Below are 16,082 nucleotides of genomic sequence, written 5' to 3' on the forward strand. Positions count from 1 at the left end.
CTTTAATAATAATAATAATAGATGTATTTTGTTAGCGCATTTACAGGTGCTCAAAGACGCTTTACAGATATAGTGAAAAGAAAGGAACAACAAATAAATATGAAAGCTTTAGCGCAAGTTCAATAAGGAAGACCTAACAATGAGTCACTTACACGTCACTCTATTGCTCTCTCCCCCCTCATTAAATGCGTGGGCGTCACCCCTCAGCAGCCAATCGCTGCACAGGCTAAATTCCTTAAATGCCTGCTCTTCCTTCCTGTCAGTTGTCATTTCAGGTGACCACACGCAACCCGCATCCACCCCTCTCGCCTCCCGTTTCCTCCAGGACAAAACTAAAACCTTCCTCCTTCAGACCGGTCCCACCTACTTATCACCACCACCAGTGTCTAGACCCCGGGGATTTCATCGGAGCGGTTCTTTCCCTCCTGAATGACTATCCTGCAAACCGGGGCCTAATCGCCAAAAACCATTCCATTCTCCTGTTGTATTATCATGGCAATCATTTCATTCATATGACGTGTAACAATAAATATGTATTCCATACATCACGTCTCTCCGGGTTGAAATATAGTTAAAGGTAAAGTCAAGAAACCTTAAAGAAACTTCCAGCGGTTTTATATTTCAGATAATAACATTGTCTCTAAAACATTTTTTAATTAAAAGATTTAATAGCCCCAAGATTTATGATCAAAAGTGTAAACTAAAGAAGAGAAATCAAGAGAAAGTTATTTTACTACGCCATTACTAAGATGTTGTGAACTCAAGTCATGAATGCCGTCACAAGCTTGAAAGAGAGAACATGAGAGAACATGAGAGAACATGCCAACGGAGAGTTTTAAGGCATATTCCCTTACATTTGATCGTGGTCTCTTGCCACGCTTGTGTCTCTCTTTGTGGCTCATTAGAGGAGACCGTTAGGCCCCCATAGCTCTTTACAGTACATCCCAAATGCTATCATTAGCATTGTATTCATAGCCTCTGAAAGAACTCCCTCCGTTTCAAACCCACTAACATTAACTTTGTTCTCACAGTCCCATGACATTATAATCAGGGCCATTAGCGGGAAGCTCAATTTATTAACTTTTTTTCTTTCTTTCGGTTACGGGTTAGCACCTTTTGTCTGCAATGATTAGGGTATAGGGTATGGCCCAAATTAAATGTTTCCCCGTATTGACTCACGTTTGACAGATAGTGATAAGCCGAGGCAGCAAGGACAACACACTTCTTGGTAAGAAGTTGTGTCCTCCGAGAGACAAACAAGTCAAAAAGAAAATACTCCTCATATCTGTACTTCACACACACAGCACTATCGCTTCATCAGGGCCGGCCAGCAGTATTCCAGCAGGCTGCCATCAGTCACACTGTCACGCTGTCAGGAAGTGTGTTTGGAAATGGCCCAGCAGAGCACTAATAGGCTGCAGGGAGGCTATCCACGGGCATTAGCCATCTGCATGCAGCCATGATGCCCCTTACAGCTTGATTAAGTCCCCTTGTGTATATACAGTACAGGCCTCTAATTGACTGTCCTATCTTTCCCTTGTGCATTTTGACAACATTAATTTTCCCTCTATCCTTCTCTTAACCCTAGTGGATTCATTCTTATGCACAAGTTGTTTTTTCTAATCGGGTCCCAGTTATTAGAGAGAGAGAGAGAGAGAGAGAGAGAGAGAGAGAGAGAGAGAGAGAGAGAGAGAGAGAGAGAGAGAGAGAGAGAGAGAGAGAGAGACTCACACAGGTTGTCAATATCTGTTTAGCACAAACAACACAGTATCCCTTATCACTGATTGACCAACATTCCTATCTTTAGGGCTTTAACTTACATTTACTGTAATAATTGATTAATTTGGTAATTATTTTTGAATTTTTTTCTGTAAACCTGACACATGTAGGCTCAATACTCACCTTGAGAAAATGTGCAGATACTGTAAATGTGAATCGACACCCGATGTATTGATTGGACTCCCACACACACAGTGAAAACAGGAAGCGTGCCCATCTGGATTAAAAACTTTTGCCAAGCTGATTTCAAGCAATTTATACAGCGCTCATTTGCTCTGCTGCTGTTCTGTGGCGGGAGTAGGAGTCATGGCAACTTCTAAGTGTGCATGTTTCTAACTGTGAGCACGCGGCGATGTTGCAGAGGGAGAGCAGCAGTCTCCAGATGAATAACTAACACACTATGTGTGTGTCCTCGGTACTGCACACAAACTTTATTTCACTCCTGCCACCCAACATCTCCCCCTCTCAGCTTCTATGTATGTCAGTCAGGCTTTACTTTGAAGCTAAGCCTGTCCATTCTGTAATTTGTTGTTGTGTGTTTGTTTATTTTGTGCTGGCTTGCCTTCCATCACCCTTTCCCCACTCTGTCAGTCTGGCTCCAGAGTCTTCTATTTGGCCCGCTCGGGGCCAGGGTTCAGCACAGCGCGGCTCTGCTGGCTTATTCTAATCAAATGGCCCCCAGAAACAGACGAGGAGCCCCGCGGAATATGGACAGGGTTTATAAGGGGCAGCCGATTTCCCACTGCTGACTTTGGTATTTCCTCTGTTAAAAGAGTGAGAAAGAATGAGGAGGGAAAAACAACGCAGACTTAATATTTAATCTCACTAAAAGTATTCAGCGCTCCCCACAGTACACAATAACAAAATCCAACGGATTGTCAGGCGAACAGGTTACGCAATAAATCAATATATAATTAATGAGGAGAGTATAAATCACCGCAGGTCCTGATTTAATAATCAATAATGGTGATTCTTACTCCTGGTCATGGCAAAATGCCCCCAACCTGCCTCCCCTCCAAATTCTTTATTTGCTAATACTGCTATTACAGCTCCCTGCCGATTGTGTTAAATCAGTGGAAACACAGGAGTTGATTATTCAGCATGTTGTACCCTAACCTCTGATTCACTGTTGTTGAGAATGCAGTACGTGCAAAAGAGAGACATGATACTGGAGAATGAGTCTGTACGTTTTACTCACTGCATGTACAGTTGAAGTTCTCTAGATACAAAAGTAGCACCTGAAATGACTGACATCTTCTTTAACAAAGTAATTTTTTACCCGCGTCATCTCAGCTATCTGCACCTTTCCCCCGGCTTCTCTCCGACTCCCACATTGCAGTGCGGAATAACTTTGCTCCTCTACCTTTTTTTTCCCAAGCCATAACCATAAAAAGATTCAATTATATGAACACCGCTCTCCACCTGCTATGAAGCAGAACACCAGTGGAGGTGTTTATTCCCCTGCCCTCATTTTGATTTCATCTTCTGCTATAGGCTGTGAGACGCTCGGATGTATTTGATTGGCATGGGGACGATGCATAGTTGTTGGAGGGAATATACTTTTTTTTATTGATAATTGATACGAAGTGAATAGCCGAGTGCTGCATTGGCGGGATAATTCCCCCCCACAAGCACCTGTGAAGACCATGTCAATCAAAGCCGGTTAGTGAGTGGTTGAGCTGCGGGTCTCAAGGAGGTCTGAGGAATCTGTTCAGTCAATGAATAATAAATTGCTGGATGTGTTAAGCAGGGGTGATGGCCCTGATCTAAGCTAAACATATCTCAGATGTCTCCTTCTCCTCCCCCTCTTTATAAATATATAGCATTAGTTATGAGTGTGCTCTGATGTCTCCTCCTGGGCTTACAGCTTTCTCTGGTACAGGGTGTACTGAAGTGACTTGTACAAAGAGATGTAGAACTCGTATTGACTTGAAGGCAACTGGATAGGTCAAATCAATTTATTTATTTGTATCACTGGGGCACTTTTGGGATTTAAAAATGTTTTACCCTATCTTGTTTTTTGGGTAATACAACATCAAATTATAGGCTTTTTACTGTTTAATGATGTCCTTTGATTTAATTGTAGATATGAATATATGCACTGTATATACAGTACAGTAGTTTGCAAGCATACCATTAAATAAATACTCATTAAAATTAAGACCCTCAGACTGCACACTGCATTCTCTCTACCATACTGCCCACACTAATACCAACACTGCTGCCCTCAAAGCACTACATGTTTTCATGCAAGCTTGGAATATATTACTGTGGTGAATTGATCTATATACAATGTGAAAAGACAACCCCTATGTTGACATTTTATTCCTGTGACTTCCCGTTAATTCGCATAAATCAAATGGCAATTTTCACCTTGAGTAAACCTGGAATTGTATAACTTTAGGCATCGTTTGTGTTTCACTGGTAAACGAGGGAAAATCTGATTACATCCATGTATCCTTATGTATACAATTGTGTTCTTTGGTGTCACAAATAGCTGATGTAGAAAACTTCAAAATGAAGTAATTGTTGTGTGCTATAAAATGCAACTCATGCATTTCTATATAATGTTGATGGATAGATGTTCAATAAGAGTGCAATTATTTTAAGTGTCATAAAATCATGACAAAGCAACGTGGGGTGAACATGGGCAAGGAGAATTTTGACGCTGACAAAAAAGAACGAAGCCTTGAGCATTTCAAATAGTTGACATTGCCTCATGAGTCTTTTGTGATAAACCTTTTTTGTATGGGTTTCTAAAAATGATGAAAAACTATAAAAATAGTGGCAGTTTCCAGGATGAAATTGCCCTCAGGCTAGCTGGAAGACAAACTGGTGGTTTCAAACATCCTCCATAGCCACCCATGGTCAGATCTCAGGAGATATACAGTATATTGCTCAGAGTTTTGTAGCTTTGATTTCCCAGCACCAGTGTGTGCCCTGTCCTTGAGCTTGCTGACATCCATATACAGTGACTATTCTTTAAAAGGGGTGCTTCTGTAGGTTGTCTGCTCCCTTACACATCATTCATCCGCAACCATATCAGCCCCCACACACTCCCCTCCTTTTATCCTTGTTGCACAGAAGCGTAATGGTCTTTTATCGATTCTTCCCTCTCTCGCCTTTCTTCTCTTTTCCGTGCTCTCTTCCCTGGACCGCAATGAGATGTTGTTAAGATAAGCGGCTGTGCCAGGGAGCCAGGACTCTTTTTTTATGAGCTGGGCAGCAAGGGTGTGTTTGTGTGTGCCATATGTGCTTATACCTATGATCCATTGGTGTGAATGTAGCATATGTGTGTGTAGGCAATAATGGAGCCCTTTGGAGAGAGATTATCTGCATTGTGTACAAATAGGCTTCATGAATAGAACATGCATGTAACTCCTATATAACCCCAGGGGTGTGTTGGGCAGCCAGAAGATGGCAAGTGTCGGAAGGGCCGATTTCATGGAAAGAAAATACTCCTTTTTTACCTATGAATCACTCACTAATCACAACACTAAATTCCACTTAGAGCCCACTCGATATTACACTCTTTATGGCACAAATGCTCTCCGTAATAAATGTCAAAGCTTATATAGGCCCCTCTTTTTTATACTGTTGTTCTGGTGTTAATGGCTCATAATGTGAGAAGAGACCCGTAGATGTACGGAGCACAAAACACTTTTTATAGGCGCTTACGTGTCTCCCGAGATGGTACATTCGTTCTTTTCAATCGATTATGAGCAAAGGTGTTGATTGTTCACAAGGGAACAGGGATAAGCATTGGTAAAAGGTCTCAAAGGGCAGGCATTAGCATTTTGTATCCCCACATTGTAACCAATTGGTCTGATGTGACAAACTATTTGCAGTGAGGAAGATCTTTCTAATGAATTCTGCCAGTCATTTCAAACATGTGAATATGTAAGGCGTTGGATCACCTGCATTTTGTCAGGGTATAGTTTAAATAGCATTTTTCTTGAAACCTCAGTGAAAAGTTGTCACTGGATGGCATTGTTTATTTAAAAAACCTTGAATAGGTGCCTCACTAAAAGCCATGATCGACAGCTAATAACATCGCCCGTGTCAGTTGGAGAAAGTTGGAGTCCTTTCTGAGATTGTGAGTAAGAATAGGAAAATAACTACTCCGTTTCAATATTGTTTCTTACCTTTTCACGATAACATAAGGTAGCAAATTGTCCACCTACCCATTGTCTTCATTTTAAGTCTTGAGCAAAGAAGACGTAATGTGGACAGTTTTATTAAACAGTCTGGTGTGTGACCAGTGTTGGCGTTATTTTGGAGTGACAACTTTGGGAAAATTGCAACCTTTAGTACAGTGATTCTCAAACTTTTTTCAATAATGTACCCCCTTTGAAAAAATAATGCAGCAATGTACCCCCTGATCAGCACAAAAACAATTTGTTAGGGAAGAAATGCCTATATAAAGAGGTACAGTACAGTGCTGCACCATCGGTGTCTGATTTATTAAAACAACAACATTGTAACTGAGAAACACTTAAATGCTACATTTCAAATGTTTACAATCCATCACTAAATTCATGGCAAACCAAGTTCAACATCATGCCATAACACTAAGACGACATTAGTTGCATTGAATTGATCTTTTTAATAAGTTGTACTTACAATATAGTGAAACATGGGCTTGTGCTTCACTGAGGATCTTTGTTATTCTCAGTGACAGGAAGGCCACTGCAGTTATTATACTTCGCGTTTTGAAATATGTGTAACTCTGTTAATATAAAACCCACTCTGCTCAAACTTCGTTAGATTTAGATTTCCTTTTTTTTTTTTCATGAACATAAAAATAAATCTCACGTACCCCCTGCAGTACTCCAACGTACCCCTAGGGGTCCGCGTACCCCCATTTGAGAACCACTGCTTTAGTAGATAGGGGTAGAGAGGGGAAAAAAGACTACTTCTTTAATCCTTCAAAGAGTATCTAAGATTGGACTATTGACATTCTGGAGGGAATAACCTCCAAACAGATGTCAGAGAGTGCTATCAGAAAACAGAAAATGTGCGAAAGCAACAAGTGAGAAAATACCTCTTTTTAATTGGCTAAGAATTCCTTAATCTTCACCGGAGCTTTAAATTATGGATTTTTTTTCTCAGAAGGATGCATGAGGGTGAAGAAACAAATCAAACAGTGAGGCACCGGTTTTGATGAACAAAGAGCTGTCTGGAGATCAGTTTTCGTTTGCCTTTCAAAGTTGTCGGCCTCTTAGCAGTCTTTCAGAGAAACTAAGCTGTGATGATCAGGATCCACTGTTATAGCACATCGTCTGTACAGCTAAAGGATTACCAGACGTTGTCTTAATTGATCTCATTATCTTCTTCCTGCTTCTCTGTAAGGCCTTCAATTCTCAAGTGTATCTTGTGATATCTCTCTGACGCCTGCAAATTCACATAAAGTACTATTGTTGAAGTTGTGTTTTTTTCCCGCTTGAAAGGAGTACCGGGGAATAGCTATGAAAGACTAAAATGATTGTGAATGATACTATTTCACTGCAAATCCTTAATTGAAGGGGAACTGCACCATTATACACATCATGCGTTTAAAGGTCTTGTGGAGTACTACTTCATTTGTGAAAAAAATGTGTAAAAATACTTTTGAGGCTCAATAATTTTTAAAAGGAAAAGGATCATGTTCAGGGACTGTCAGTGATGTCATTAATGATGGCCCCTGCGGACAGTTTAGCCATCATCGCAACAGTCATGTGACGCTTAGCAGAATTGATAGCGAGCATTAACAATCTGTAATGTCCTAATTGACCAATCAGAATCAAGTATTCAAGCAAGCAGTGTTGTAATAGGAGATAACACACTGGTTGGGTGGCATTCTGGGTAATGTAAGCGCCAGGTCTTGACAAGGGAAGATAATGCATCTATTAAAAATAATATTTCTGGTGCTTTATTTCAACTTTGAATTAAGTAGTATTATTGTTATAGCATATGCTTAAAGATTTGTAGTAAACGCCAACATAAGGAGGAACATTTGTTAGCTCACGTTATTTTTCGTTTATTAGTCTAACCAACAAAGTTTATATATTCCTAGCAGTGTAGAACATTAATTGATAAGTAAATGAACAGTTACATTTTGATTGTGGCACAGTGTCAGATTGACATTTATTAAGTGCACAAAGTGACAGTCATCACAGTACATTAGCGCTTTAGCAGTAAATAGATAAGTTCATGGCTGTTCATCACCATGTTGGCCTTCAAGACATTTACAAAGTAAATGTGATGTGAAGGGAATGGAAACAAAAGCTTGAATCAAGAAGTCTTGGACCTCGAAAAATAAGATGTTTGAATACGTTTTTTAAGTAGACTACACACACACACACACACACACACACACACACACACACACACACACACACACACACACACACACACACACACACACACACACACACACACACACACACACACACACACACACACACACACACACACACACACACACACACACACACACACACACACACACACACACACACACACACGCACACAACTCTGGGAAGTGTTATTTGGACCAGAAACAAAAGGGGATTTAGATGTTCCTGTTAAGGTCGACACTATTCAAAAGCCTCCCCCTCAGCTGAGTCAGTGCTACTTTGAAAAACTTCTAAAAGCTTGTGAGTACACATTGGCCTTTTCTAATTTGTTGCTCCGACACTATGTGATTCTGTATTTATTATGCTGTTATTGTGCACTTCGCTGAGTGATTAATTCAGGACATTTGGAATGAGTGTGTTAAATGTTACCCATTGTGGTGTAGGGTCTATTTACTTTGTAACTAGTGTTCTGAAAAGTGCTATGATAGGTTGAAATGTGACACATTCACGGCGGAACAACAAACAAATAGCACTCTCAATCTTCATTACTCTTCTTTTCTTTCTCAGGAAAACGTTCATGTGCCCGTGCAGAATTGGAAGAGCATTTGTATATTCTATCGTAGGCCTGGAATATTTCGGATCATTAATTGAAACTCAATTAATTTACCTTGTAAAGTGTTTTTTCGATCCATATTGAAATGATTTAAGGCAGATTCCTTAAAATGCTTGTAATTTAACCAGAATACTTATTTTGAAATCCCCTTTGGAAATGTTGGTTCCTTATGCTTAATTTTTTGTTCATGAATTCATGAATCCTCTTGTGTTCTATGTCTGTAACTATGTGTTTTTTGTATTGACTGTTTTAGCAAGGGCTGCCGTGAAAAAGATCCTGGTCTAAATAAATAAATAATTAATGCAATGTCACCAATATTAGCAAATGACCATTATTAGGACATTATTTGAAAATAACTACAGAGGTGGAGGCTATCCGTTGTTTAAAATAGTTCCAAGTTTGCTTTAATCTATTAACTCAATAAGACCTAGAGAAATCTAAATGCACTCTATCATTACATTCTATCTTAATCCTAGCAAGACAGCATACAATCTTATTTCCCATAAGAGCTTGGAGCTTTATCTCGAGGTTTATTACCGACAAAATATAATCTATACAGTATATACCTTCAATTATGTAAATTGCTTTAAAGACAGGCAGAAGATGTCTAAGGTTATTTAGAAACTGTGTCTTAGTTAGAGACTAGTCATCCCCAGTTTAGCTATTTCAAAAATGTTGAACAACTAAGGATGGTGGACAACTAAGGATAATTAACGTTTGTTTGCCAGATACCTTCATTTCTGTAGTGCTTAAAAATTCTATGGAAATATCCCCTTAGCTTTCGTCGAGAGAAATGGTCTCTAAACCAGGGCATCACACAAATAACAATTTCTCTTGTTCAAAATTCTTACACAACCTTATTTTATGGATTCCTATAAATGATAGTGTATGTTGTGTCGTTATGTGAAATGTAAATAGATAAATAGAAAGTCTTCAATACTGATATCAAATCCCAAAATTCAGAATCCGTCTTGTGTTATTTGCTAGTCCCCAGGATCACTATGTTGTTAGCGCTAAAACTGATTGATGTATTTCTGTTTTCCCCTGCAGGACACTGAGATCCTCAACACAGCTGTCCTCAATGGGCGAACGGTAGCCGTGCCGGTGAAGGTAGTTACCGTAGGAACAGACGGAGCGGTCTCTGATGTAACCGAGTCAGTGGAGTGCAAGTCAACAGATGAGCAGGTTATTAAGGTTAGTGGGGAACGTGTTTTGAGCAGCTGCTTTTTGTTTTACCTTTTTCCAATTCGTCTCCTGCTTCATGCTACGTTTTGTTTTGTGGTACGTGGGTGGGTGAGCAGGATGAATAAAAGATAGCCGGGTTGTAGAAGTGATTTGTGCCCATTAGTCTGGGAAGCAGGTGCTACATTTTCTACAGCAAAATAAGGCCTGACTTTCCCTTCTCTTTTGGTCGGTATGCCAGAAATTGAGAAGTTATCCTCAGGTGTGAAATCGATACCTGGGAATGTCTGAAAAACAAATAAAAGAAACAACGTGCCTTTCTGCTGAAAGAAAGCATTTCAGCTTTTTCTCTGGAGTTGTGCTTTAAAGTGTATCTACAACTGCATCTTGGGCTCACTTATGCAGACCTTCTTTTATAGATCCAGATGTATCAACAATGTATACTTTATATTGGAAACATGAACACACAATCATAAAGTCAGCATGTTTTCAGAATACTATTTTGATGCATTGTCACAAAAAGTGTTTCTAGAAAGAGAGAAAACAGAAAGATGTCTTGTTTTTTTATTATATAAGCCGACATCTGAACCAAAATAAGAAGACAGAAGCTTGGATTTATATTATACAAAATTGAAACTCCAATCTGCCTTGCTTATTTCACTTGCCTCCAGATTTTTTTTAAAATATTGTTATTGAATATTATTGAAAAAATGAAAGGCCCTCAAATTAGGTAATTTCCTGCATTAAAAAGGTTTTTATTTCAAAGCTTAATGTATGCATGAACAAGAACTTATTTTCTTAACAGCTCCTGTTTGCAATTTCATCATCACTTGCCAAAAATATGACTTTGAGAAACCATAAAAAAGTGATAAAATGGTTGATTGATTTTCTATCTGCAAGTTTTAAATCTCTGTAAATGTATGGCTTCCTGAAAGCGTAGGTAATTAATCTCAATCCTGACTGAATGCTTTGGGGAAATTATACACTGGATTTGTTGTCAATCAAAAACAAATCGCAAAGCCACGAGTACAATCGAATATTTAAAGTAAAAGGTGGAGCTTTTTACTATAACAACTCCAGATATAATATCTGATCCTCAACATGTCCCTATAGTATTATGTAAAGGAAGGAAAATAAGTGAGAGAAATGTGAATAAAGTGTTTGTTCTTAATATTGAGTAGAAAAGGAATAATGTTGCAATGTGCTTGTGTTATATTGGAGCGGATTTGTTGTGTTTCTGTGTACCGTACATGCATATCAGAGAGAAAAGAAGCGGAAGATCTCTCAAAGGGTTTAATTATCCACTGTAGAAGTACCACACATTGTGACGCTGACCTCAGTAGCACACTCCCCTGCCCACCCGGCTAGTTTTGGAATAATATGCTCACCCCTCCTTCCTCCACCCTATTTTCAAACGGAAGCCATGATAAAAACATTTTTTTTTTTATCAGTAAGCATCTCCATCCTCCCTCACTGTTTCCCTGAAACTAATGGAGCGAGTCCTTGGTGACCTTACCCCATAAAAAACACTTATGTAAACTTAAAACTGTGGAACATACCAAGATGGTGGTTATTTTAGATTCATTTGACCCAACAGATACAAATTGTATCTTTGACTGTAGAGCTAAATAGATTAATATTCAATCAGCACAATACTGACCTAAAACTATTTGATAATTGCCTAATCAATCAAGTCATTTAAAAGCCAAAATGCCAAAAAATCAGATTTTACTGCCTGTCAAATTGTTCAAATGTGTAATTTGTTGTTTTTCTTAGTTTTCAGTGATTTGGGTTGACAACACGAGACATTTCAAGAAGCTGCCTCAGACTGGAAAAACGTGACTGTCCTTATTTCACTAGTATCTGACATGATATAGACCAAATGTTGAAACGGAAAAATAATCAGCCAATGAATCACTGCCATTATGGCCAGTCCTCTCCGAGAGATAATGTTATCATTAGCCTTAATTGATTGCTTAACAACCCGTTATAATGCAACGGCATGAGCACAATCTTGCCCGACATAGCTCATTTATCATAGCCAGTAAAGAATTTTTTTTCTCAACTTCTTAAAGCAGTTTTGAAAATAGTTCATCAAATGTTGAACAATCCCTAGGTCACAGCCAACCTGACACCAAGCCTTTTGTGTTGTGGGTTTATCTCCCCTGTAGACATGATATCAATGTTTCCATTTCTACATGCCAATTGCCTACTCTGCCTGTTATCATAATGCAATATGCAGTGCTTAGGTTAACAGGTGAGGCCAGGCATGTCCATGACTCAGTGGGACATTGCTGCTTTTGACTGGCTTTCAAGGCATTTCTATGCTCAACAAGTGGCAAAACACATATTATCATTACTTTAGTGTAGACTATAGAATTTACTCCCGCAGAAAAGGGAAAGGTAATAAGCAGTGAGGAAGTGTTTGTGTGAAACAAAGCTAAAACCTAAATTGTAAGCTAAAGATGAGACAATATTGTCTATATTTATTGATTTAGAAAGGGAAGATTGATTGTAAGACAAAATCAAAACAAGCATGTGTTTAGATATTCAGTTTCAGTTTGAGTTGTACTAGATTGTTCTCATGATGTCGAGCACAAGGTGTATTAATAAACAGTTGAACCTCCTACTACAATTAACTTTATATATTTAAGAGATCTTTATAGTTGACAATGATGGAAACTGAACATACTTGATGGTCCAAGAAGAAGAAAAAATGCACTTATGCTCAGCGCCCTGAATGTGTTACCTGTTACGACAAATATATTTTAGGGGAATGAAAAAAATCTTGACATACTTTACAAAACAGCCACAACAGAATTGTCCCAGTACAGACATTTTTTGTCAGATATCATTTCAGTCACAAACTCATCCACGTATGCCTCACACTGAATTGGATCCTGCAGTGTCTTATCTGTGTTTGCCACTCTGCATCAATTTGAAAACCGCATTATTAGCAAAACAATGGATTGTTTCCATTGAGTAGTGACATTGATTTTTGCAGGGCCTCATGACACATTCACAGTGATACATTGCTCATGCAGAGCGGGGGATGTCACCTTCGAGAGATCACAATTAAATCTTGGTTATCATTTCTAATGACTTTCATAAGGGGAAGATGGATCTAGAATTTAGATACGAAAGTGGTACAAAACTACAGATTGAAAGGTAGAAGTGAGCTCACAGAAAATGTGTTCAGCATTGGGGTGGGAGACAGGGAGGGAGAGGGAAAGAGAGAGAAGGGGGAGAGAGAAAATGGACATGGCAAAAGGAACAAAAATAGAGGTGAGGCTTAAGAGACTCAATGAGGAGTGAAGTAGAGTGTTTCAGCTCATTCTTTGGATGGTTGCCCTTTGAAAGCCTGCACATTGGTGCATGTCGTCTATGTGTGTGTTTCTGTTACTTCAATGTGCACACACCTACCAAATAGACACATTCACTAACAGTATCTGATCCGTTATCATCAACTCGCATCAACTGTTCATAGCCAACGAGAGCTGTAATTCTTCAAACAATTTGTGCTATATTACATTTATGAAATATAATACATGTACCTAGCATATTGTAGTGTACAACTCATTTCAAGACAACTGCAGTGCTCTTCTGTCCAATTAAATACTATAAAAGACAACAAGAGAAGCCACAGTTTTTATTTCCATCCAAAAGCACTTTGCTCTACATTTAAAAATAGATGTATCACGTATCACTTCTAAAGAATAAAACCTTCAGGAATTGTTGAGCACTGTCAATATCAGATAAGTATTTTACGGTATTATTTATCTCTGCTGCCTGAATCAGTTTAAAAGCCAAGATGCATTGAAGGCTGTAACTTTGTTGATAGGATTAGTCATTTATGTGTCATTAACAATGACCATAATAATTTCTCAGTACTCAATTTGTCTGCTCGACTATAATCCCAGCTATATTTAAATTAAAACGGTATCAAATAGTGTTAGGCCGAAAAACCTCACATTTTAAAAAGCCATGAACAGTCTGTGTTAGCCTTTTTGTCTTTGGCAATAAGTAAATCTCAAAAGTAAAGTGTTGACAATTAATTGTACGATTATTGATTAATCATGTAAAAAAGATGGCATACCTATTTGCATCAACCACTTGTTTTTCCAGTTAATCAAACTAATAATTGTTAAATATTGTTAATAATGAAATCGTACAAAGTCATCATTGGACTTGCACTATTGATCCTATCACTAGCGCTCTGCTCAACAATGCTAATGTTCAATAGCCAGTAAAACACATGACAGATGTGGGTTGTATATTGTTTTCTCATCATGCCACAGATGACTTGATTGTGAACCTAAATTTGATTTCTGAAACCAATCATTGAAACAAAACTTCATTTCAAATCTTAAACCTTCCCCTCACCACTTTGTATAATTCTGAAGCACATTGTTTTCTCAACACAGAAAGACTGAACATGTAGGAGTTACAGTGATGTTTTGGTATGATGAGAGTGGGAGAGAAAGAGAAAGAGGAAAATAAAATGGAGGAGGAGAGAACTGACAAGATACCAAGCTGACAGTTTTGTTCCTCAGAGATAGGAGGCTGGTCTGACATCATTTGAGAGTAAAGCTGCCAACTTATATGCAAAGAAGTGGACACAGATGACAGTCTTCTGGTGATTTGTTACAAAGGGGCAATTCTGTGAAGACATGTGCTGAAATTACCAGTTGTGCCAATCAAGCTTAAGATGGTATTTGGGATAGAAATAAATTAAATTGCAAGTGATTACAAACACAAACATTGACAACAGATGACAGAGATTGAGAAAATATTTCTTCTGGCGCTCTGAAGATAAAACACATTTCTTATGTCCCTGCTATTTATCCCTGTTGGAGATGCATCTGAGAAACCACGGTAACCAATGCGGCCAATCGTAATTTGGTTCGAGCCAGAGTTTTGCTCTCTGAAGGTTTTCCTCTTTTTTCAGCTCCATCTCTTAAGTTGGACCAAAGGCACATTAGTTGCACACATTGTCCTGTGTGCAAGTGCAATAAAGATGCATCTGCTTACATTCAAACACACACACACACACACACACACACACACACACACACACACACACACACACACACACACACACACACACACACACACACACACACACACACACACACACACACACACACACACACACACACACACACACACACACACACACACAGGAAAGCCAGCAGATGTTCGAGACTTCCAGGACTCATTAAAGCAGTGGCAATTTCTTCCACCATCCAGCATTTAAAAAGACCAAAAGAACACCTTGATCTTCCTTAAAGCATTCCAAATGATATATTTTGTCCACTACACATATAGAAACACACATTTGTTATAAAGAATACATTTTAAGAAGCTGTTATTAAATAATTAGCTTGTTTCTGTATCTTTTTAGGTTTGGCTATTATGCTTCTGCTGGTCTAATCTTCCCCTTTTCTCTCTAGGTGTCAGAGCGATGTGACTATGTGTATGTCAACGGTAAGGAGACAAGAGGAAGGACCAGGGTGATGCTCAACTTTACGTACAGTTTCCTCAGCGCCCAGCTGGAGATGAGCGTGTGGATGCCCCGCCTGCCCCTCCTCATCGATGTGGCCGACCCCGAGCTCAGCCAGATCAAAGGCTGGAGGGTCCCCGCTAGTACAGGCAACCGGAGGTAAGGCCAGTGGCACATAAACTGTCAGTGGTGGAATAAGTAGCAATACCACAGTGTAAAAATACTCTGTTATAAGTTAAAGTCCTGCCTTTAAAATCTTACTGAAGTATTTCTGATGCCATTACTCCAGTACTTAGAACTCTAAGTACAAAATGGTTATGGCCCATTTCATAATAATATAAATGCAATTCATGGTTTATGATAAGTATAAATGTCTCCATTACACCCGGTAAAGGTGGAGTTAATTTAAAAAATGTAATGATTGCTGCTGGATATGTTAACTTTTATATAAATGTTGGCTTGTTAGTTGATTTATATTTTGTATTAGCTAATAATCTGAATCTAAAGTTGTCAAATAATAGTTATGAATACAAAGGTTCAATACTGGCTTTCAATATTAAGTATAAAAAACAGCATTAAATAAAATCACTCAAGTAAAGTACACGTAACTTCAAATGTTATGCAAGTACAGCATTCAGTAAAATATACTTAGTTATATTCCATCACT

At 38.7% G+C, this 16,082-nt stretch overlaps 1 protein-coding gene across 1 annotated transcript in view; it reads left to right on the forward strand.

Moving 5' to 3' along the window:
- The window catches only part of si:dkey-112m2.1 (transmembrane protein 132C), a 185,834-nt gene that overhangs the window by 157,797 nt on the left and 11,955 nt on the right, over nt 1–16,082 (forward strand). The window contains exons 6-7 of the mRNA XM_034198122.1: nt 9,781–9,924; nt 15,366–15,574. Of these exons, the coding sequence (XP_034054013.1) occupies nt 9,781–9,924; nt 15,366–15,574 (353 nt within the window). The remainder of the gene's footprint in view (nt 1–9,780; nt 9,925–15,365; nt 15,575–16,082) is intronic.

This window comes from Gymnodraco acuticeps, unplaced genomic scaffold (assembly GCF_902827175.1).
Source record: "Gymnodraco acuticeps unplaced genomic scaffold, fGymAcu1.1, whole genome shotgun sequence".
Taxonomy (NCBI): Eukaryota; Metazoa; Chordata; class Actinopteri; order Perciformes; family Bathydraconidae; genus Gymnodraco; species Gymnodraco acuticeps.